General features: G+C 54.7%; 5 protein-coding genes across 5 annotated transcripts; 1 reads left to right on the top strand and 4 right to left on the bottom strand.

Moving 5' to 3' along the window:
* Positions 1-19: 19 nt before the first annotated feature.
* CAOG_05199 (hypothetical protein) lies at positions 20-4,558 on the bottom strand (the record flags this gene model as incomplete). The annotated part of the gene is made up of 10 exons (XM_004346834.2): positions 4,388-4,558; positions 4,102-4,288; positions 3,843-4,001; positions 3,340-3,764; positions 3,154-3,240; positions 2,945-3,070; positions 2,682-2,858; positions 1,817-2,595; positions 329-1,701; positions 20-210 (listed from the first exon to the last, which is right to left on the bottom strand). The coding sequence occupies exons 1-10, from the start codon at positions 4,520-4,522 to the stop codon at positions 20-22; spliced, it is 3,639 nt and encodes a 1,212-aa protein (XP_004346884.2). The 5' UTR covers positions 4,523-4,558.
* A 542-nt stretch (positions 4,559-5,100) lies between these two features.
* Positions 5,101-11,388, top strand: CAOG_05198 (hypothetical protein). The gene is made up of 10 exons (XM_004346833.2): positions 5,101-6,181; positions 6,289-6,811; positions 6,912-7,314; positions 7,427-9,107; positions 9,230-9,716; positions 9,805-9,853; positions 9,906-9,956; positions 10,073-10,717; positions 10,815-10,908; positions 10,989-11,388. The coding sequence occupies exons 1-10, from the start codon at positions 5,109-5,111 to the stop codon at positions 11,221-11,223; spliced, it is 5,241 nt and encodes a 1,746-aa protein (XP_004346883.2). The 5' UTR covers positions 5,101-5,108; the 3' UTR covers positions 11,224-11,388.
* Positions 11,389-11,393: 5 nt separating this feature from the next.
* CAOG_05197 lies at positions 11,394-13,072 on the bottom strand. Its single transcript, XM_004346832.2, has 3 exons — positions 12,891-13,072; positions 11,812-12,360; positions 11,394-11,702 (listed from the first exon to the last, which is right to left on the bottom strand). Exons 1-3 carry the CDS (start codon positions 12,947-12,949, stop codon positions 11,603-11,605), a joined length of 708 nt encoding a protein of 235 aa, XP_004346882.1. The 5' UTR covers positions 12,950-13,072; the 3' UTR covers positions 11,394-11,602.
* An 8-nt stretch (positions 13,073-13,080) lies between these two features.
* Positions 13,081-14,592, bottom strand: CAOG_05196 (hypothetical protein). Its single transcript, XM_004346831.2, has 3 exons — positions 14,398-14,592; positions 13,663-13,780; positions 13,081-13,521 (listed from the first exon to the last, which is right to left on the bottom strand). The coding sequence occupies exons 1-3, from the start codon at positions 14,529-14,531 to the stop codon at positions 13,204-13,206; spliced, it is 570 nt and encodes a 189-aa protein (XP_004346881.1). The 5' UTR covers positions 14,532-14,592; the 3' UTR covers positions 13,081-13,203.
* Positions 14,593-14,613: 21 nt separating this feature from the next.
* On the bottom strand, positions 14,614-20,363 carry CAOG_05195 (ATP-binding cassette protein C4). The gene is made up of 6 exons (XM_004346830.2): positions 19,205-20,363; positions 18,888-19,100; positions 16,681-18,785; positions 15,593-16,586; positions 15,048-15,501; positions 14,614-14,964 (listed from the first exon to the last, which is right to left on the bottom strand). Exons 1-6 carry the CDS (start codon positions 20,342-20,344, stop codon positions 14,747-14,749), a joined length of 5,124 nt encoding a protein of 1,707 aa, XP_004346880.2. The 5' UTR covers positions 20,345-20,363; the 3' UTR covers positions 14,614-14,746.
* Between the last annotated feature and the right edge of the window lie 43 nt (positions 20,364-20,406).

Here is a 20,406-nt window from a genome sequence, read left to right as displayed (position 1 = left end):
GCACATAAAATGCAACCAATCACATTACTTGGGGGAAGAGAGAGATTGTGCGCGCGAGCAGACGATCCAAGGCGTCAGTGTTGAGCGGAAGAATGCATGGAGGTGAATCGTCTGGGCTGGTCACCATTGTCCGTCGCTTGGGATGAGCGGCAGTTAAAAGCTGCCACACTGCGTCAGCATCTGCTTCGATGAGAGCTGCCAGGGCGTTTTCTGTTCCAATCAAAATGACCCCAAAACTCAAAGTGAGGACACTTTTTGACCCTGCCAACCACCCCCCCCACCACTACCACAACACTTCGTTGCACGCTTGAAAAGTAGTTCCACTTACCGGCCGCCATCTGCACTTCGTGCGGCTGGTGATCGCCAAGAGACGGCAGACAGGCCAATGCGATTGCGACAACGTCAAGACTCTCGAGCTTCAGATGCCGCACGCAGAGCAGAGCCTCAAGCATGGCAATATGCACCTTGTATGCCGCTGTCCTCAAGTACCGCCCAGCGAATGCGCCGGTCGAACTGTTTGACTGGGTCTGCGCGGAATCGTCCGACTGATTGGGAAGGAGAAGACCCTTCCCACCACGCCGGGCGCCGACTTGGAGCTGGTCGCGCTGCGCTTGTTGCTGAAGCTCTGTCAATGGCCGCCAGCCAGCGCGGTCAGGGGAAGAAAGCGCAGAGTTCATGGCTGGCCAAATTTCGCGCAAAAACCGAGACCGTGCAAAGTCACCGCCAAGCGCGCAGATGACCGAGACGCACTGCCACGCTGCCACTTGCACGCCGGTGTCTTCGTCCCTGCAGCGACGCGAAACACTGCCCCACAACTTGTGCACCATCGGCAGGAGGCGTGTGTTGTCGCTCGCAAGTACCTGCATCCCATCGCGAGCTGCCATGAGCATTGCAATGCGCACCGGAGGCAACGAGCTCGGAATGAAATGAGCGCACTTTTCGAGTACGGCTTCGGTGAGCTTGAGAGCGACGTCTGCTCTGATCTGGCTGGGTGTCAACACCTTTGGTGGCTCGGTATCGGCATACGGGTGCTCGTCGTCTTCCTCTTGCTGCTCGTCACCGCCGCCGTCGGCCGACGAGATGCCTCGCATTTGCTTGCTTTCTTGGATGGCTGCCCGCCACTTGGCGGCACGCTCATCCTGTGTGGTATCGGGTCTGCCGGCTGTGGGAGAGCTATCGTCTTGCTCATGCTCGGTCGGATTGCTGCTGGGGTTGGCCACCAGTGTTGGCTTTACGCCCGCCACGGGTTCGTTCAGCCCAGGAAGCGCCTTCTCTCGCTTCCACCGTGCAAGAGCACCAACCATGGCGGCGAGAATAGACAGTAACTGCGATGGCGGAGTGACAAGCGCATTCCCGGGCCAGGCAGGCTGTCTCGGTCGTAGCGGCGAGTAGCGAACGGAGACGGCCTGATCCCCAAAGTAAGTTGAAGCGTTGTCATCCAAAAGCGAGCCTCGTTGTTGTTGCTGTTGTTGTTGACTGTGACTACCTCCTTCATACATTAGCAAGTGGTGGTTGTTGTCGATGGCATCCAACACCTCAGCGAGAGAATCACGGAGCAGCTCCAATATACTGGCGTCGCAATAGCGGAGCATGGTGCTAAGAACCACAGGCGTGGCGGGGTGGAGTTGCAAGTATCGCAAGTTTAGCACAACGCTGTTAATCAGATAATCAGCGTTTGCCGAAATCATGTGTTGAGTACTCCTGTTTGTGAGTTTGCCAAGTGAGGGGCGAAGGGGAGGACGAAATTGGGGGTTAGCAATCGCACTAGAAACGCAACCTTCTCAACCCACCCCCCAGGAGAGTCAGCAAGTCGTACCGATAGCCGCATGCCAAAGAAACAACACGCAACGAATACTCGGATGTCGCACTAACGACGGCAATGGGGTGTGCCAGACGCTCAACCATGGGAAAAACAGCCGCCATCAGCATCTCGCCCTTGAACGCGAGCCCGCATCCGGTCGCAATCATCGCCACTCCCTCCAGTAGAAGCGCAGAGAGGATGGTACCTTCGACACGGCGGCGCACTTTGGTCGCAGGAACGACTGGGATGGAGTCAGCCTCGCCCTGGCTTGAATCGAGCTCGGAAGTTCTGCTGCTTTCGCTGGCGTTCGCGCTCGAGGCCTCAAACAGGTCTTCAAATGGCTCGAGCTCACTTGCCCCACGCCAAACGTCCTCCGTCAGATACAAATCAAGAACCCGGCGCCGTATTCGGAGCCCCTCCTCTGTGGGGAGGTCGGATTTGGCTACTCCCACGAGCAGCTCGTTCAAAATGAGCACAAGCTGGAGTTGCGTCGACCGGAAGAGCGTCGAGTTATGCGACTTGGCCTGCTTCTGAAGCGCAGTGGCAAAATGCTCCACCAGCGCGTGAGCTCCTCCGTGCTGTCCTAGGAGCCAGCAAAGGCGTTGGACGGTTGTCAGAATTGCCGGGCTGGTGAAGTGCACAAACCGTTTCCGGAACGGACTTGCGAGCTGCATCTGCACATCGACAGTCGTGTGCACGGCAAGAGCTGCGGGAATGATGGTCTGTTCGTTGTATTGTGAAGCATCGGCGCCTTCTTGGATGAGGGCCAGATCGTCGTCCGCAAACTCGAGCACCTGACAACACAGCATCCGACATTGTGAATATACCCAGCCATTAACAGTTGTCCCCCACCTCCAATGATGTGACGAAGGTAACTCACCTCGCACAAAGCTACTGTTAATCGATCTAGAACTGCTTGGGAATTAAACAAGTCAGCCATGTGTTGTTTCTGGATGGTAAAGTAGCCCAGCAAGCGACTCAGCGCAAGCAACTGCTTCTTGTCGTCCAACCCACGGATCAACCGAGGCAGAGAAGTTAGAGTTTGGAAGGTGTTTTCCTGCAGAGGCCACGAGATTTGAAAAGTGAGAGCACGATATTCGAGGCAGCCGCAGGTATTCTGAAACGAACAAAACATGTGCCAACCTCGAGCATGGAGGACAGCGCACGTGACTTGGAACCGGCGTTCAACGCAACTTCGCAGGCTTCCACGGCTTGCTGCGCGACTTCGGCGACGAATGGAAAGTCGTCGACGGTCAAGCCGACCAGGGCCTAACGATTCAGAAACGAAAACCAGCAATGAGTCGATTGTCACTCAACAACGATAGACCCAAGGCATATAACAGCTCTCATACATCGATGAGCGACGGCATGACTTTCTCCAAGGAAAAAAAGCAATCTGTCAGAAGGCGATCGCAGAAAGTGACCATCGCAAACCGAATCTGGTAGTTTCCGAGCGCGAAACAAGGCCACAGCACACAAAGTCAGAACACGATTGAACGAAAAAAACATTGCAAACGATAAAAAGCTGAATCACTGACCTCGGGAGAAGAGTGTGCAGAGAGGGTGGAACAGACACGCGTTACAACCGCGCACAGCTTTCCTGCGGCGGTCACAAACCACGTAAGGGTTCGTGAAACCATGGGCATTGAGGTCGGCCGACCGCTAGGATCGCGAGAGGCTGTGGGGCTCTCGTTCTGAGGCGGGTCGTCCGTGGGAAGTTGGCCAGCGTCGGCCACCGAAGTTGCGAGGGCTTGCAGCTGGGATAATGCCCCAGCTGCTGTCGCACTCGTCTTCACGCTTTCTAGCACGGTGGCGTTGGCGCGATCTCCAAACAGCTTGGCGAGTGACAGGCCAAGACTTTGCAGAGCCGCAACAGTCACGTTGTGATTTTGAAGCACGTTGCCTGTTGCAGCCTTGCATAACTGGCTCGACAAGCCCGGCAGAAATGGCAAAAGCAACGCAGCTGTGGACGACACAAGGCAAGCAAGATGATGAGGGGGAAGCGATGTTGTTGGAGCGACCCATGATGTGTGAAACTCACCGTCATCCATGCCCTTGAGAAGCAATTCAATCACATTCAGCGCCTTCACTTGGACGTGCATGTTGCGATGTGTCGCCGCGAGCTCGAGCACGATATAGACGCAATGTCCTAGTGGTGGCATGAGCGGCAGTCTTGGGTGCAATTGACGTTGTTTTGCATCTGCAAACCGCGCATATCCAGCATATATATATGTGAGTTTTTTTTGTTGAATTGTTCATCCTGCATCATTGATGCAACTGTCCAGCATTGGATGGAGCACCTGGTATGCGCACAAACAGTAACGTGAGAGCGTCGAGAGCGGCGATCGTGGTCGCTTCGTCCTGCGACGGCCGCCCCTGAGCTTGTGGCAGCAAACTGCTGTTGCTGTTGCTGTTGCTACTTGATGAGCTTTGCGCATGGGCTGGAGTTGGCTGCGGCTGCGGCTGGGGATCGAGCGCCAGAGTGACCTTTTGAACAATCGACCTCGTACTGTGAGCACACACACACGCGCGACATCATTCCGAGTTCAATGCCCAATGCAAAGCAGCAGAACAGGTTCGTTTTACTTGGATGAGCAGCTCGCGGAATGCAGGGAGTTGGAGCCCCGAAGCAGCAGCAGCACCGCCGCCACTCAGCGCCTTGAGTGCTCCAGCAAGCGACTGCAGCTCACTGAGACCGAACTTGCGATCAGCGCCCAGCATGCAAACACAACAGCCACCAGAATCAATTCAACAAAAACTAAAGGACTGAATGAATGAAAGAAAAGTGAATGAATGAATGAATGAATGAATGGGATCGAGACAAGGGTCAGAGGGTGAGAGGAGAAGGACGCTCTGAGCAGCTATGGTGGCATGAGTGGATCAAAGCGGGATCAAAGCGGGATCAATGCAAGGAGAGCCATCCACACAATTGTACAGAATGATGGATGAAATTGCCTTTATACTTTATTGCTTCTGAGAAACCGCTTCTTCTTGTTCTTCTTTTTGAGATCAAAGCGGGATCAAAGCAAGGAGAGCCATCCACACAATTGTGCAGAATGATGGATGGAATTGCTTTGATACTTTATTGCTTCTGAGCTTGTTCTTCTTTGTTTTTTTCTTCTTATTTCAATTTCAAACAATGTGTTTCAGTCGTTTTTGTTTTCCCGCCATTTTTTCTTTTCTTTCTTTTCGTTTCTTTTCGTTTCTTATTTTACATTGAACAAGTTTTTTCAAAGGAAAAGCTTTTTTCAACAACAATTCCATTGTTTTGATTATTGGCTCAGAATCTGAGAGTCGCACGACGACGATGAGTGGCAGCAACGACAACGACGACGACGACAACTACGACCGCGGCTCGCTCCACTCGTTCGACGCGGCCATGCAGCTGAGTGCAGCAGCGCACGACAATCATAGTCGTCATTACAGCGATGATGATGGTCATGATGATCATGGTGATCATGAACACGGCGATGCTGCGCCGTCCCAATCCACCGCCATCCCATCTCATCAGCCAATACCAGTCGCACAGCCATCCATCACGACTAGACTCCCTCTTCTGCAGCAGCAGCAGCAGCACCCACAGAGCGCAATCGCAGCCAGCAGCGCCACTCCGACTGGAAGCCCAGCAATCCTCCGTAAGGCGGGAGCGCTGCCGCCATCGCACTCGCTGACCAGGCTCAACACGCTGTCCCAGAACAGATCGCAGTCGATGGCGTCGCTGTCCGCGCTGGCAGCGGCGCCGGGTGTCCAGATCATTGCGTCGCCGCTCCAAGCGCTCGGGGCCGCTGCATCTGCCGCGACGATCACGGCGCCGCCTGAAGCCCAGGTGCCCCGGTTTGTGCCTGGCGTGGCACTCAACTCTGTGCCGTCATCACTGGCAGCGTCGGCCGCGTCGTTGGCATCGGTTGCTGCTCCAGCCGGAATGGCACCCGCCGCTGCTGCGAGTTCGTCCACGACCAATCTCACCCTCACGCCGCAGGACTTGGCTACCACTGGCACTGATGCTACTGATGCTACTGATGCTACTGATGCGACTGCTGCGGCGATCGCGCAGAGTGCGTCGACATTGCCGTTGCTCCAGCCATCGCCAGCCAAACGGCCAGTCTTTGTCGTGGATTCTGTGGCACACAGTCGACAACCCTCAGAAGTTTCGGCTGCACAGTACCCCGCCATGGTGGGTGGCGGTGAAGCCATCCCAATGACGCGCATCAAGACCTCGGCAGCTCCGTCAGCAAGAGTCAATGATCGCAGTGCCGGCACCTCTGCGCCACCACCTGCTCAAGGGCTCGCAACATCCGCGGCAACGAGACTTTTGTTTGATGAAATTAGGGCCCGCGCGGATGAACACCGACGCCAAACCCAATCTGTAAAGTTAATTTCGTAAGTGCTGGTTTTCCACGCAAGTCGTACAGAGTTGGGACAGTTGACGTCCAAGCCAAGTAAGTGGCGGCTCACCGTAAACTCTGCTTGACTCTGTTGTTGTATAGCCTCGTAACACGCGAATGGTTCTGGACCTCTGGCTTGGTGGCGGTTCTTGCAGTGTTCTTGCTCGTCTACTTTATTTATGGAAAAGCCGACCCGTCCATCTCGCACTACCGATTGACCGGCGTGCTGATTGAGGCGCTTTTGTTGCTAGCCTTTGCTGCCTGGAACTTGTATCTGGGATGGTACGAAGACAAGTGCCGCGCCAACGAGATTGCTGACGCGCTGTCGTCGATTGTTCAATCCCACCAGGCAGCGCTCCAGCCCGATCCAGTTTGGCTGGACGACTTTTGCGCCTCGGATGCGTTCATCTCGCCGTCCATTTCCGTCGCGCGCACCATCCGCGATGGTCGCATCGTCAGTATTCCTCGCGTGTTGTTGGTAAAAGGTGACTTGTTGGAGCTCTTGCCAGGCGTGCCAGCGCCTGGATTGTGCCACAGCTACGATCCTTCGGTGGCCGGCGTATTATCGGAAGGGCAGATCCCATCAACTTCTGTCGAGTCCCAACGAGCTCCTCCAGCGACAGAGGTACTTGCACGCATTCGTGCTCGAGAACGAGGGGATGATGTTGAAGAAGCGTTTTTGTTTTTTTTTTTCGCTCACTTTTGGTGTACATTGTTGCGTGCAGCCCGAGTTTTGTGCGCAGCCAAAACCCGTTCTCTATGTCATGGACGAGACGCCGTTCATTCGGCACCTTGACATTCCGCTGAACGCCTACAAGACTCGTCCCTTGACCAAGCTTGAGAACGAGCGCTCTGTTATTCTCGGTCGCATCCTGGGAAAGATGATCTTGGGCCCATTGTTTCTTGCCGCTATTTTCGTTAACGCCTTACGCTACGGCCTTCTCAACGACGAGGAGGGTGAATGGATGGAAATGTTTTTCGTCGAGTTGGTTTATCTCTTCATTCCCTTGCTCCCTCTCATCTTCCCGCTGCTCTGGGCTGCTGCCAACGCGTATGGCGCTGCGAGAATCGCATTGCTTGCGCGTCAGCTGGATGATCCTCGCCTCAACGAAAGCCAGTCCAGCTTGCGTAAAGTCTGCCAAAGTGAATCTCGCCCGTGTTTTCTTGCAGTTGAATCTCACGCTTTCCTGTTTTATTTTCTTTGCCACACACGCACACACACCGAATGTCCTCTCTGCAGAATCTTTATTGCAAACTCAACCTCAAACCACACAAATGACCGTCGACATTCCCGTTCGAGACGAGTGGAAGGTGTTTTTAGACCACCTCCTGTGCCGCGATGTTGTCTTTTTGCCTCGATCGTGCAGCTTGATGAACACGCTCGGCGGCATCACCACTCTGTGCTGCATTGACAAGGTCGGCTTGCTTTCCATGCCCCGGCCGACTGCTGAAAAGGTCTTTACCTTCTCGCCGATGGGCCAGACCATGTTCCCACTTGCACACGACGATCGCGACAGCGAAGAGAGCGCCAGCGAGGACGAGGATGGTCCGCCATCTCCAATTGCGCTGCACCCTCAACAAAGTGCCGCCGTTCGCCACGCTTCGGCCATTCTCGATGTTTCTACGGACAACAACCGTGCCAACGGAATCCGCTTTGATGAAACAGACTGGGTCAAGTATCTGCCTGCACTGAAACCACTCGGTTTGAACATTCTGCTGAGCTCGCAATGTGCCGAAACTCCACCTGCAGGCGTTGGCCATGCACCAGGGTGCTCGACCCATGCTGCTCGGTTGGATTCCTACTGGCAGTACTTGAGCGAGCGCGAAAGTGGCATTGCGTCGCGCCCCTTGCGCTCCTGCCTGTGCCCGCTGGCCCGAGAGATTGGTTTCAAAGATGCAGCTCTGGCAACGTTTGTCAAGCACATTCGTGTCACGGCCTTTTCGACCACAGCGGTGCACATGACGGACGAAGCCCGTCGCGTGTCGTCTGTGTTGGCGTTGACGGCACTCGAGAATGGCAACCAACAACACACGGGTGACAGCGGAAAGGGTATCTCTGATACTCGCCCGTTGCTGCGGCAGGCGACACTGGCCGCTGCAGCAGAAGGACGCTCGGCGACTCCGCTTCTTTCGGTGCCTCGAAAGGTCTTGACTGCCACATCGCCTGGCGGCACTGCAGAGCGAAATCTAGCCTCGACCCTGCTCGAGACGCCTGTGCAGTACGTCTCCTCCATCCTGGTCGAAGACACGGCGACAGGAAGCCTGCAGCTGTTTTCGGAAGGCGACGGCGAAATGGTGCAGGAACGCTGCACCGATCTGTGGGATGGCAACGACATTTGCGAAATGACTCCGCGGCATCGCCGCCGGCTCATCAACTTTTATACCAATGCATCTCGTAGCATGTACTGCAGTGGCTTTGCGTACAAGCCCGTTGAAGTGGTCAATCCATTCCCAGAGCGGGCCCCGTCCTCGCAAACCATGTGCGCGCCGCCAGAGCAGGACCACTACATTGAAATGAAGCAAAAGACGATCGTGCTCAACGCTGTTGGCGACGAAGCTGCCATGGATATGTCTGTCGCCATCAACAATTCGAATGCGGATGCCTTCATGGCGGACACCGTCTCCGTGTTCCAGGACACGATGGGAAGTGAAGCTGTCACTCCGTTCGATGCCATTTCCCTGACATCCTTGCTGACGGACACTGCGACCGTGTCCGAGATGAACACCTCCGCCGCGACACTGCCCGCAGGAGGCGTCAACTCGCGGACGCAAATAACGAGCATGGCGAATCTGCTGAACGAAGAGGAGGAGGAGGAAGAGGAGGAAGCCGACACCAGCGCGCCTTCTCGAGTATCCAGTCGCGCGGCTCTCAATCCGCTTCGCCCGAGATCCGCAATTCGCAAAGAGGCCCGACTCGTCGCGTAAGCTGGGACTGTCGATGGCGTTGCTTGCTCGGTGTTTGCAAAGTGTGGGTGGTTCAAGTTACTGTATTTCTCTCACCTGATTTGCTCTTCCCCCCCTCCTCCTCTCAATCCCCCGACAGGCTTCAACAACATCAAATCTTCATTGGCATGGTTGCTTCTGAGTACCATCCAAAGCAGGAAGTCGTCCCAGTGATTGAGCACTTGCTCGCCGCTGGTATCCGCTTTGTTTATTTTTCGTCCGAGTCAGAAATGCGCTCCAAGGCCTTTGCAACTCGCATGGGTCTGGAGACTGGCTGGAATTGCCACATTTCGTTGAAAGACGATGCCGAGGATGAAGTGTCCATGTTCGGTGCGGGTGCTGGTGCTGGTGGTTCAGCCCTCCGCCTTCCAAGTGGTACAAACACGCCGTCTACCCCTCGCACCCCCGTGCTGGGATACCAGGACAAACGCGCTCTCCACACGGCCTTGGACTTGTCGCCAACCTACGCCGACAACAAGGCTCGCCTGCCCAAAGGCGTTCGCCAAATCCGCCCGCATCTTGAGAAGGTCGATGATGTTCCACTGCTCGTCCCCCTGTTTACGGAGAGCATGCCGAAGGCCACGGAGGTGAGATGGACCCTGGAACTGGAGAAACTAGTTGTTGAAAGCTCGCTTGTACTCAAATCTTCCCGTGCCTGTTGTCAAATTCTCGCAGGAAATGATGAAAATCATGCAAGAGAACGGCCTTACAGTTCTGTGCTTGGGTACCTCGTTGAACAGCGACAGTCTAGCTTGCTTTGCCCGGGCCAACATTAGCATTGCGCAGCGATGAGTGTCTGTACAACAGCAAGGCCGACTCGCGGGATTGTGAGCGCTGAATTTTGAATTTCGTGTGTAAATTTCGTGTGTGTGTGCATGTGGGAGGGTGGGGAGAAGGTGGCTATTTTGAGCTCACTGGTTGCTTTTGTTCCTGCATTTGATAGTCGAGTCAAACAAACTTCTTAGCCTGGCCTCGCAACTCAACACTGTCCCGTGCACCGTCACCCTGCACCGAAACACGTCCCTTCGTTCCATGCTGTTTTTGATTCGCGAGGCTCGCCGCCTATCGTGGTCCTTGCGCCAAACGCTCGCATTCATGATGGGCTGCCAACTCTCGCTGTCCTTCCTCATTCTTCTCTCGTACTGCCTGCTGCTTCCTCCCATCTTCAACGGTATTCATCTCATTTGGCTGGAAGTCATCATCGTTCCTCTGCTCTCCATCCCACTCTTCACCCGCGCGGGCCAACCCAACACGATGAAATTGATTGCCGCCAAGAACGTTGACCACGTCAAAGATCGTCGGCGCTTCCTGGTCTATTTCTGCCTTCGCTTTGTGCCCTCGACCATCGTCGTGGTGGTCTTGTTCTTCTTGACCCTCAATTCGTTCTGTCTCCACCTCTCGTCGGAGCTGCTGGCATCCGGCACTGCAGTCATTTCATGCAACGCGTTGCTCGGCCCGACGGTCGTGTCGCCCTCCACCTTTTCCCTGACCACTGGCACCAAGCAGTGGAATGGCTGGTCGAGCTCTCTCTCGACCGGCCTGTACTTTGCACAGAATGTGGCTCTCTTTCTCCTCGTCCTCTATTTCGGTATGGCAGAAAGATTGTGTGTTGTTTTTTTGTTGTTGTTGTGCGAGGCGGCAGTGACCTGACGTTTGTTTTTTTTCTGTTGTTCTTGTGGTCAAAGTCACCCTCAGCGCCACCTTTATGCACCGTACTCAGTCCGTCTTCCAACTGCGCTTGTGGAGGAACAAGGCATGGTTGGGAAGTGCAGGCGCTGCGTAAGTTCCCGCCTGGCCGCCAAAGGTCTGCTGCACCCTTGTCACTCACATTCAACCCATGTTTGTTTTCATTTTGATAGTCTTGTCCTGCAAATCATCTTTTTTGCAGTGTCCTTTGCCGGTGACTCCAGCGTGTATTCGTTTGGCTTTGCGGACATTCGGTGGTACGTGTACGTCGTTGGGCTGCTTTGGCCCATTGTTCTGCTCCTCGTGAACGAGCAAGTCAAGAAACACGACACGAAACGATTCATTCGCTTCCAAAAGCGGGCCAAGTTGCTGTTTGGCACCAAGTTGGGCATGCACTCGCCAGTGTAAGCGCCCAATCAAGTCAGCTTCGAGTACCCCCTCCCTCGGCCTTCCACGAGAGTTCGAGATGTGACTGATCTGGAGACAAAGTACATTCAACGCTGTTCGTGTCGCAGTGTCAATGGTGCTTTGCAAAACGTATTTATTTGTATTCATCAAATTGATGGACTTTACATGGTATATGAGAGTTCGAGATGAGACTAATCTGGCGACAAAGTACACCCAACGCTGTTCGTGTCGCAGTGTCAATGGTGCTTTGCAAAACGTATTTATTTGTATTCATCAAATTGATGGACTTTACATGGTATATGAGAATGACTAGCTCTCAATCAATCTGGGGAAAACCGAAACAAAACGAGGCACAGAGGAAAAAAAAAGCAAAGCGTATTTACTTCTTCTTCTTCTTGTCCTTGCCAAGGATGGAGGCAATGCGGACAAAGATGTTGACAAAATCGAGGAAGAGCTCGAGCGAATGCATAATCACGTCACTGTTCCCAAACACCAGATTTCAGAAGATGACAATGAGCAAGAGAAACGGGCGAAAGTACAACCAACCAACTCATCCAACCAACAAAACCAGATTTGGATTGCACTTACCGGTCGCCGCGAGTGGCCTTGAAGATGATGACTTGAGTGTCGAAGATGACATAGCCGCAGAAGACCATCAGACCCAGGTAGAGCTGAATGTTAAAGAAGAACATGCTCGGGAAGAAGAAGGCGAGCAGATTGGTCCAGCAGAGCACAGACAAGCCCGAGCTGAGCAGACCGCCGAGCCAGAGATCGACGCGGCGCTGGGCATAGAGGGCGGTCAGTGAGAACGAGGCAAAGATGGCGACGGATCCGAGGAAGGCAGTCGAGACAATGCTCGGGTCAATCTCGGCGAGCAACCAGACGAGCGGGGCCAAGGCGACGCCCTGGAAGAACGAGTATCCGCCAAACATGGCCGCGCGGGTGCCAAACGTGGACGAGCCCTCTGGGTTCATGGCCAGCCACAGCACAAAGCCAAGGCAGGCGAACGAGACGAGGTACGGGTACTCGAAGGCAAACGCAAAGCGCTGGCCGAGCGTTGCGCCGAGAGCGGCGATGAGCACGGACGCAGCGAGCGTGGCATAGACGCCCTTGAGGTGCGACTGGACCTTGGCGTCACTGTTCAGACGGACACAGAGACAGAAACAGAGAATCAAGGTCAAGGTCAGTGAAGTGGGAGGGCGGGTTCCGCGCAATGGTAAAGTGGGGCAGAGTGGCCGAACCAGCGCGATCTCTCAACAGAGCCATACTCTTGTTCAGCTTCATACTCATTCTCATACTGATATTCAAAGAGTCAACGAGTGCGACGTCGATCAAGGGCTCACGAAAGCAGTGACGTGTCTTTCCATTGCTTTCCATTGCTTTCGAATTGCCTGTCGTTCCTCGACCTGTTACGATCGACTCTCCCCCTTGACTTTCGCTCGTATTCCTCACTTCGTATTCATTCTCACTCACGCTTACTCGCTCACATTCTCACTCTCACGCAATCGAAGGCAAAAAGTAGCGAAAAAAGCGGAAAAATAAGAAAGCACAAAAGAGCGAGAATTTCGTTTTTGCTCCGTCTTTGCGAAAGACTTGACATTCGTATGAACACAAAAAAAGGAAGCTCATCGTGTGTTGAATGGCGAAAATGGTGCTTGCTGACTCACATGTTGTGGAACTGTCCAAAGGCCTCGAAAGGCAGCGGACGATCAAACAGCGAAGTCATTGGAGAAGAGTGTTAAAAAAAAAAAAGAGAGACTGAGCTCAGAAAAACAGCCACGTCAGATTCTGGAAAAGGAGGCAGAGTGGTGAGCGATCGTGATGACCGACAAGCAAAAACACAGCCAAGAGAGAGAGTGAAGAATGAAGAATGAGTTCGATTGAAGGCGAAACAGCTCAAACGCACCCACGAACAGCTTGAGAAAACACGAAATCAGACATACACACATACAACACACAAAAAGGGGAAGGAAACCAAAGCTATTGCTGCTTCTTTTGGGAAGCACCGGCATCGCTGGTGGTTGCTGCTGCTGCTGCGGACGAAGGCTTTGTGCTGGGATTTTTCAAGAGAATGCTGAAATTCAGCACGCCGGCGAACGAGACCCAGGCAATGTAGGGCAAAAGCAGCATGGCGGCAAGCTCGTTGATGGGATGGAAGAGCGCAATGCAGGACGCCAACGACACCCACAAAACGAGCAGATCGAGCAGGGCGAGATTGAGCAAGTGGAAACCAAAGAATAATGGCGTCCAGAGGTTGTTGGTGATGATTGAAATTGCATAGGGCACAAGCGGCCAGATCTGCAAGAGCAGCATCCAGAGAACCAAACACAAGGCAGACGAGGAGGTCAGATACAAACAGACATTCGCTGGGCGAGCAAGCGAGCGAGCAAAGCAGCTCAAGCCGGAACAAACCAAGCCAAACTTTGTCAACGGACGTACATGATCCTCCTTCCATATCAAGTACGAGGCAAACCCAGAAAGCGTGTAGAGAATCATCCAGACGGGTGGAAACAGGTAGTTTGGCGGGTTGAACCAAGGCTTGTTGAGTTTGGCATACCTGCAAAAAAGCACACAAAGCCAAGCACATCAAAGTCAAACAATAAAAAAAAACCCAGCATTTATGAGGATGACAGCATTCGAAGCAATGTCTCAGATTCACTGAAACGGTCAGCACTGAACATGTGCGCCGTGCTCAGAATGGACAGCAGCGAAAAAGGCGGGAACAGAGTAGTGCTCTCTGCACAAAACCCCCGCCCCCCATCCGATTGGCAACAATGACAATAAGAGGGTAGTCAAATGCCAAACGCGTCCCCTTCTGTAAAGCTCTTGCAAGGCGAACGACGAAGCGAAGCGTGGAGCGTTTTTTACTTGGGTGGGACGTAACACCACACGCTCGTCCTTCCCCAGCTGTCTCTCTCTCTCCATACACACTGACACAGACACGGACGTTTGAGAGTAATCCAGCCGCATTGAGTGAGGGACCCGGTCTGTCGGATGGCTTGGCGATCGTCGTCGCTCCACTTCGCACATAGGCCGTTTCCACCTCCAAAAGGCGTAAAGAGTCGGGCTTGGAAACCCCCGTACAAGCACACACAGTGCTCGACCCATGAATCGATGACTTAAGAGCCCCATGAGTCAGGTTGGAGGCGAAGGTGGCGGGAACGGTGGACTGACCATGTCTTGAGGTTGGCGCGGGTGATGCGCGATCCGTAAACGCCGCCAGCAGCTGGCAAGACGATCGCACCGAGCACCGCAGCTGGGTTGGCCTGGAGTTCGCGAAGGAACACTGTGGTAAAGTCCTCAGCCATAGTGGGAGCGTGCGGGAGGAATCAAGAAACAAAAAAAACAAAAAGGACTGAACGACAACCGATTGCGGATATAGACTGATGGTACACTTGTAGTAATAATACAGAGACAATGGTACACTCAAGAGGAAAACAGAGGGGGTGGGGAAATTATCTAAGCTCTGAAAGAAAGACGACGGCTGCGAGCGGTGAGGAAGGACAAGAGGGCCCTCAGAAAGTTACTGTCGTTGCATCTTGCGCTCTTCGTGCTTGGCTCGGGCAGCTTGCTTGATGATTTGTGCATTGAAGGGGCCGGTTTCGTTGACAAGAGATAAAAAGACACCTCCCTCGGCCGAGGGACGTGTGAGAAGAACATGCGGCTCGTCAAACTCGAGCGCTTGGCCGCGATCCATCACCAAGATCTTGTCGGCATCCATCACAGTGTTCAGACGATGGGCTACAAGGCGAATCAGAGAGAAAACCCAGTGAGTAACCACGAGACGACAAGCACAATCACAACAAACAACAGCCAAAAATTACCAATGGTCAACACTGTGCAGTCCGCAAACTGCTCTCGAATGGTCTTTTGAATCAACTCGTCCGTGACGAGGTCCACGCTGGCGGTGGCTTCGTCCAGAACGAGAATTTTGTTGCGGCGGAGAATGGCACGCGCCAAGCAAATGAGCTGCTTCTGACCGACACTCATGTTTCCACCAGCCTCGGAAATGCGACCATTGAGCTGGTCGGGCAGCTCCTTGATTGCGGTGCTGAGCTGAACATGCTCGAGTGCCTCCCACAGCTCGGAATCCGAGTGCTGGTTGAACGGATCCAGGTTGCCACGAAGCGTGCCACTAAAGAGCACCGGCTCTTGCGGAATGACTGAAATTTTGGACCGCAAGTGTCGCAATCCGAGCTTGTTCGTGTCGACGCCATCGATTTCAATCAAGCCCTCAGTGGGTTCGGTCAGTCGGAAGAGGGCTTGCATGAGAGAGCTCTGCACAGCACGCATCGAGTGAGCCACCAGCAAAAACCACGGTACTCACTGAAAAAAAAAAAAACAAAAAAAAAAAAAAAAAACCACTCACCTTGCCAGCACCAGTGCGACCAACGATACCAACCTTCTCGCCACCTGCAATCCGGCACTGGAGATTGCGAAGCACGGGCGGAAGGCCAGGGCGGTAGGACATGGTGAGACCTTGGAAGGACACTCCACCGGCAGGCGGCCATTCCGGGGCGGGCTTGGTGGCCTCGATTTCGTCTTCCGCCTCCTCGGGGAGCCGTGTGTACTCGAGCACGCGCTCGGTCGAGGTCATCAGCGCCTCGACCTCGGCACTTTGTCGCACACACCACTGGAAGATGCCGTTCAGCTGGATGGCATAGGAGAGGGACAGGCCCACGATGCCAGGATCGAGCGACGAGCGTGCCAACACGGCTGCGAACGCGGCCACGGCCACAAACAGGATGCTGAGAACATCCAATCGGAATCCGAGCCAACGCGCCGAGCCCAAAAAGACAAACCACGTCCGTGTGTGTCCGTCCTGGTACCGCTGAAAGTCTGCCAAAAATGGCTTGGTGACGTTGTAGCCACGGATGGTGCAGATGCCTTGGATGGTGGCGGAGAAATGAGAAAAGACGGGCGAGCGAGTAATGCCCTCGATGCGTTTGATCTCTCGCGCAGTCACGAGGTAGTAGCCGCGAAGCCAGGCAAAACCGAGGACGAGCGGAAGCATCGCAATAAACACCCACGGATTCAGCACGGCGACGAGGAGCAAGGAGCCCACAACCAAGAGCAAGCACTGGACAAAGTCGAAAAAGGTCAGGCCCATCGTCTCGTCAATCAAGCCAATGTCCTTTGAGAATCGGTTGAGCACACGACCCGTCGGGTTGGTGTCAAAGAAGCTCATGGGCGCCCGCAAGAGTCGTGCAAACATGGAGTCGTGCAAGTTGCGCGATGCAGTCAGCGTGACATGGAAGAAGAAGACGGCGCGAGCAACCGCTCCCACCATTGCAGCGCACAGCAACCCTCCGAAGATTCCAAGATGCTCGTCGTTGTTTCGATCTGCCACGGGGATGTTAGACCTGGCATACGGAAAGTAAGAGAGTGAGCGTTTGGGAGGAACAAGGCATCCGCCACGCAAAAAAAAAAACCACATACACACACGAATTGACATACCAGTACGACAAGTAGTAATCCGCACCCATAAGCAACCCTTGGGCCAGCATGCAAATCAAGATGAGACTGAAAAACACGATCGGAGGACCAGCTGCGCGGAAAAAGTCCCAGTAGACCTTCAACGACACAACACCAGTCGCTTTGGTTTCTTTCTGAACCAGCTGGCCAGATCCAGCGGCCGGTTGGCTGGCCTCCTTGTTGTCTTGGAGCTTGGAAGTCACAGCCGCAACAAGCGGAGCGGAAGCACTCTTCGCAGCCTCCTCGGGGACTTCCGAATGCACGTTGGGCGTCTGGGTACCAGTGTCGGAAAGATCGTGACCACGCGCAAGCAAATCCTGATACGTCCCGATGTCCTCAATTTGGCCATTGCGAAGCATGAGAATTTCATCGGCGTCTTCGAGGAAGCGCACTTGGTGCGTGACCAGAATGCGAGGCTTGTCGCGCAGAATGCCGTTGATGCAGTGCTCGTAGAGATGCCGGCCCACATGGGCGTCAACGGCACTGAGAGGATCGTCGAGCAGATAGACGTCGGCATCAAAGTACACTGCTCGAGCGAGCGAGACTCGCGCGCGCTGCCCGCCAGACAGGGTGACACCACGCTCGCCAATTTCAGTCAAATCACCGTTCTCGAACGACGCAATGTCGCGGTCAAGCGCACAGGCTGCTGTAACACGGTCGAACTTGGCCTGGTCAAAAGGCAGACCGAAAGTAATGTTCTCGCGGAGAGTGCCTGCAATAATCCACGACTCCTGGGCAGCGTAGGCAATCCGACCCTTGATTGTCACTGTACCAGCCACTGCGGGCAGCTCATTGAGAAGGGCGTACAGCAACGAGCTCTTGCCAGATGCGACAGGGCCGATGACTGCCAGAAGACGGCCGGGGCTGACATGAAAGCCAACATCTTCAAGCGTGACGCGAGACTCGCCTTCTACGGGCAGCGGAGGATCGGACGACTTTGTCTTCTTGTCATCGGTGCCCGCGTTACTTTTGTCGGCGGCATCGCCAGTGCTTGGATTGCTCGAACGGAGCAACTTGCTGCTCTTACGGCGAACAACGGGCTTTGCATCGCCAGACGCACTCGCCGCCTTGGCAAGACGCGCAGTCTTGTTGGCAGCTGCACGAGCTCGCTTGATTTCACCGCGTCGCACAAGAACCTCAGTCTCGTCCCACGACGCGAGCAAGTGATCGACGTGAATAAACCGCGGCTCGTGTGCGTACTCGGCCAGCACCTCTGCACCGGGTGCGCCAGAAGGGAAATCGGCCGGTGTGTAGCCCAGGCTTAGCACGGACGAGGTGCGGGACTTGAGAGGCAGACCCGCCTCGAGGTCGGGAGTTTGCACTGAATCTGAACTGGCAAGCTTGTCATACTTGCTGTGTTGGGGCACCTGACTGGACTTGGTGGCCGCCAGCGCCTCGGGCGAGGTGCCCCAGTCGAGCTTCTGCTCACCAAAGTCGTGCATCTCGAGAAAGGCTTGGATGCGACGCAAGGCAATCATCGTTTCCGAGATGCCCTGAAGCGCGACGGGGAAGAAGAGGGTCATGTTCATGCGCACCACCTGGAGGAGCGAGACTGTCACAAACACATTCTTGGATGTCAGGTAGTTGCCGGACAGAGTGTACGCCAGGAAGGTGATAAAGCCAATGAACGTCGGCGAAACGAAAAAGAAGGCCATGTTCGCACCGCGCATGTAGCCCGCGTTGAAGATTTGCTTCATTTCACGCCCTCGCACGGCCGACACAATTGCGTTGAAGGCAGGCTCCCAGGCGTACATTTTGACAACGCGCATGCCCGAAATGACCTCGCTCATGATGCGGACGCGCTCGCTCGTGAGTTTGGCGGTTTTGGAACGCCAGCGCCCAAACAGCTTGGCCGAAAAGGCTTGAACGGGTGTGAGCAAGCAGAAGATGGAAAAGATGCCGGCCAGTGCCGAAGGGCCCACCTCGCGCCAAGTGAGCCACAAGATGACGCCGCTCGACACCGGGCCCATCCAAAGGGCGTGCAAGAATGGCAGCGTCAAATCAAATCGCTGCACATCACCAGAGATCATGGTGACGATTTCACCGGTGGTCATTCGACCCAGTGAGGTTTGAGAGATGGCAAGAGTCTGAAATGTAAAAGAATCAAGAAAAAAACGCCAAAACCGCGGTTAGTCGAGACGCTGGACGCGTTTGAGTTTTTCAGCACAAGTCACCAACACCAAATGTACCTTGCGATAGATGGCACCAACAGCAGCAACGCGGCATTGCATGCCCAGCCGCATGGTTGCGAAAAAGTAGTGGTGATGAGCCGCGGCAAAGAAGGCAACACATAGCAAAAGACCGAGCGCATAAAGCAATCCATCTCGAAGTGGAGCATCGGGATCCGCCACAAAGGTGATGATAAACCCGAGGAATACAGGTTGGGCGATCTGGAAAATGTTCTACAAGAGTTGCAAACAAACCAAAAAAAAAAACAAAAAACCGATGAGGCCAACTGCTGTCGCCCGTTTGACCTCATCATGACTCACTACTCTGTAGTACGTACCTCAAGCACGCAGTACAACCCGGCAACTGCAAACCGACCTCCGAATGCACGAATGTAGGCGCGACCGAGACTGGGAGCGCGCCCTTTGGCCTTGGCACGCTCGCGCTCGACTTCCCAAGCCGATAGCAGCCTGTCTGTCACATCAACAGCAGTGTCTTGCTGAGGTAGCATTGGGATGTCCTCGTCTTCCAGCGGCGCTCGCTTGCCTTGCCGGAACAACTCGCTCATCCAAGCAAATGTAAAGACGCTAAACCAGCCTGCAGCATCGAGCGTGCTCTTTGGTCGTTGCTTTCTTGGCTGCTGCTGCTGCTGCTGCTGCTGCTGCTTTGCATCCGTTGCGTGCTCATCCTGCCCTTGGTGTTTGTGTGAGCTGTTCTTGGTCAGATCCTGAAGCGGGATGGCGTCACGCGACTGGTTGAATTGGGTGTCGACGTGTCCCTGATCAACCGCCCCGTGCTCCTGTCCACCGGCATCCGCTGGGACCAGCGTGTACAGCACGCCTGGCTGCAGAGCGACGTGGGGCCGTGGTGGCGGGACGTGTGACTTGATGACGGTCGAGTCCCCTCCGTCCACCTCAGCCTGGTAATCGAGCATGGACAGCGCGTCGGCGGCATTGCTCGCATCCAGCGCCATGATGAACGAGCGTCGATCGAAGCCCTCGTCGTTGTCGTCGACTGTGCGCCGTCGAAAGTCGCCCAACTGAGTGTGTGTGTCATTGTCATCATCTCCGACTGTGTGATGATGATGATCGTCCTCGGCTTCCTCGATGGTAATGGTGACTTGCGGGGCGCGTCGCGTCGCTTGGGTGTCGCTCGGTCGACGATCCACCGCAGCAGCAGCAGCAGCAGTAGCAGCATTAGTAGTAGCAGCATCAGTAGCAGTGGACCACGATGTGGGCTCAGCTCCAGACTCAGACTCAGTCGTGGTGGCGCCATGAGGGCGGATATTTAATCTTGAGGCGGGTGAATGCGCTCCCGCTCGTTGCTGGTCGTCCGGGGTCGATTCAGTCACTGCTGCAGCGGCTGCGTGGTGGTGCAGCAGGGGCTGGTCTGGCGCGGCAGCAATGTCGGGGGTGCTGCTGCTGCTGCCGGACGACGGCGGAGACGACTCCAGGTGGCTCTGCGAGTCACTCGACCACATGGATGAAATTGAATTGGGTGGACTGAGCACACTGACAGACACGGAGAAATTAAACTGAATGA

This window comes from Capsaspora owczarzaki (assembly GCF_000151315.2).
Source record: "Capsaspora owczarzaki ATCC 30864 unplaced genomic scaffold supercont2.8, whole genome shotgun sequence".
Taxonomy (NCBI): Eukaryota; class Filasterea; order Ministeriida; family Capsasporidae; genus Capsaspora; species Capsaspora owczarzaki.
Note: the sequence above shows the minus strand (reverse complement) of the source record. Positions and strands in the feature narration are given on the sequence as shown.

Excerpts from the sequence above, each read along its gene's own strand:
- CAOG_05198 (XM_004346833.2), top strand. The coding sequence starts at position 5,109 with ATGAGTGGCAGCAACGACAACGACGACGACGACAACTACGACCGCGGC. Across the intron at positions 9,717-9,804 it reads GCATGCCGAAGGCCACGGAG|GAAATGATGAAAATCATGCA; the intron begins GTGAGATGGACC and ends AAATTCTCGCAG. Across the intron at positions 9,854-9,905 it reads CCTTACAGTTCTGTGCTTGG|CATTGCGCAGCGATGAGTGT; the intron begins GTACCTCGTTGA and ends GGCCAACATTAG.
- CAOG_05197 (XM_004346832.2), bottom strand. The coding sequence starts at position 12,949 with ATGACTTCGCTGTTTGATCGTCCGCTGCCTTTCGAGGCCTTTGGACAG. Across the intron at positions 12,361-12,890 it reads TTTGGACAGTTCCACAACAT|TGACGCCAAGGTCCAGTCGC; the intron begins GTGAGTCAGCAA and ends CCGTCTGAACAG. Across the intron at positions 11,703-11,811 it reads AAGGCCACTCGCGGCGACCG|TGACGTGATTATGCATTCGC; the intron begins GTAAGTGCAATC and ends GTTTGGGAACAG.
- CAOG_05196 (XM_004346831.2), bottom strand. The coding sequence starts at position 14,531 with ATGGCTGAGGACTTTACCACAGTGTTCCTTCGCGAACTCCAGGCCAAC. Across the intron at positions 13,781-14,397 it reads CGCGCCAACCTCAAGACATG|GTATGCCAAACTCAACAAGC; the intron begins GTCAGTCCACCG and ends GCTTTTTTGCAG. Across the intron at positions 13,522-13,662 it reads TGATATGGAAGGAGGATCAT|ATCTGGCCGCTTGTGCCCTA; the intron begins GTACGTCCGTTG and ends CTGCTCTTGCAG.
- CAOG_05195 (XM_004346830.2), bottom strand. The coding sequence starts at position 20,344 with ATGTGGTCGAGTGACTCGCAGAGCCACCTGGAGTCGTCTCCGCCGTCG. Across the intron at positions 19,101-19,204 it reads GGTTGTACTGCGTGCTTGAG|AACATTTTCCAGATCGCCCA; the intron begins GTACGTACTACA and ends CAACTCTTGTAG. Across the intron at positions 16,587-16,680 it reads GATTACTACTTGTCGTACTG|GTCTAACATCCCCGTGGCAG; the intron begins GTATGTCAATTC and ends TCCGTATGCCAG.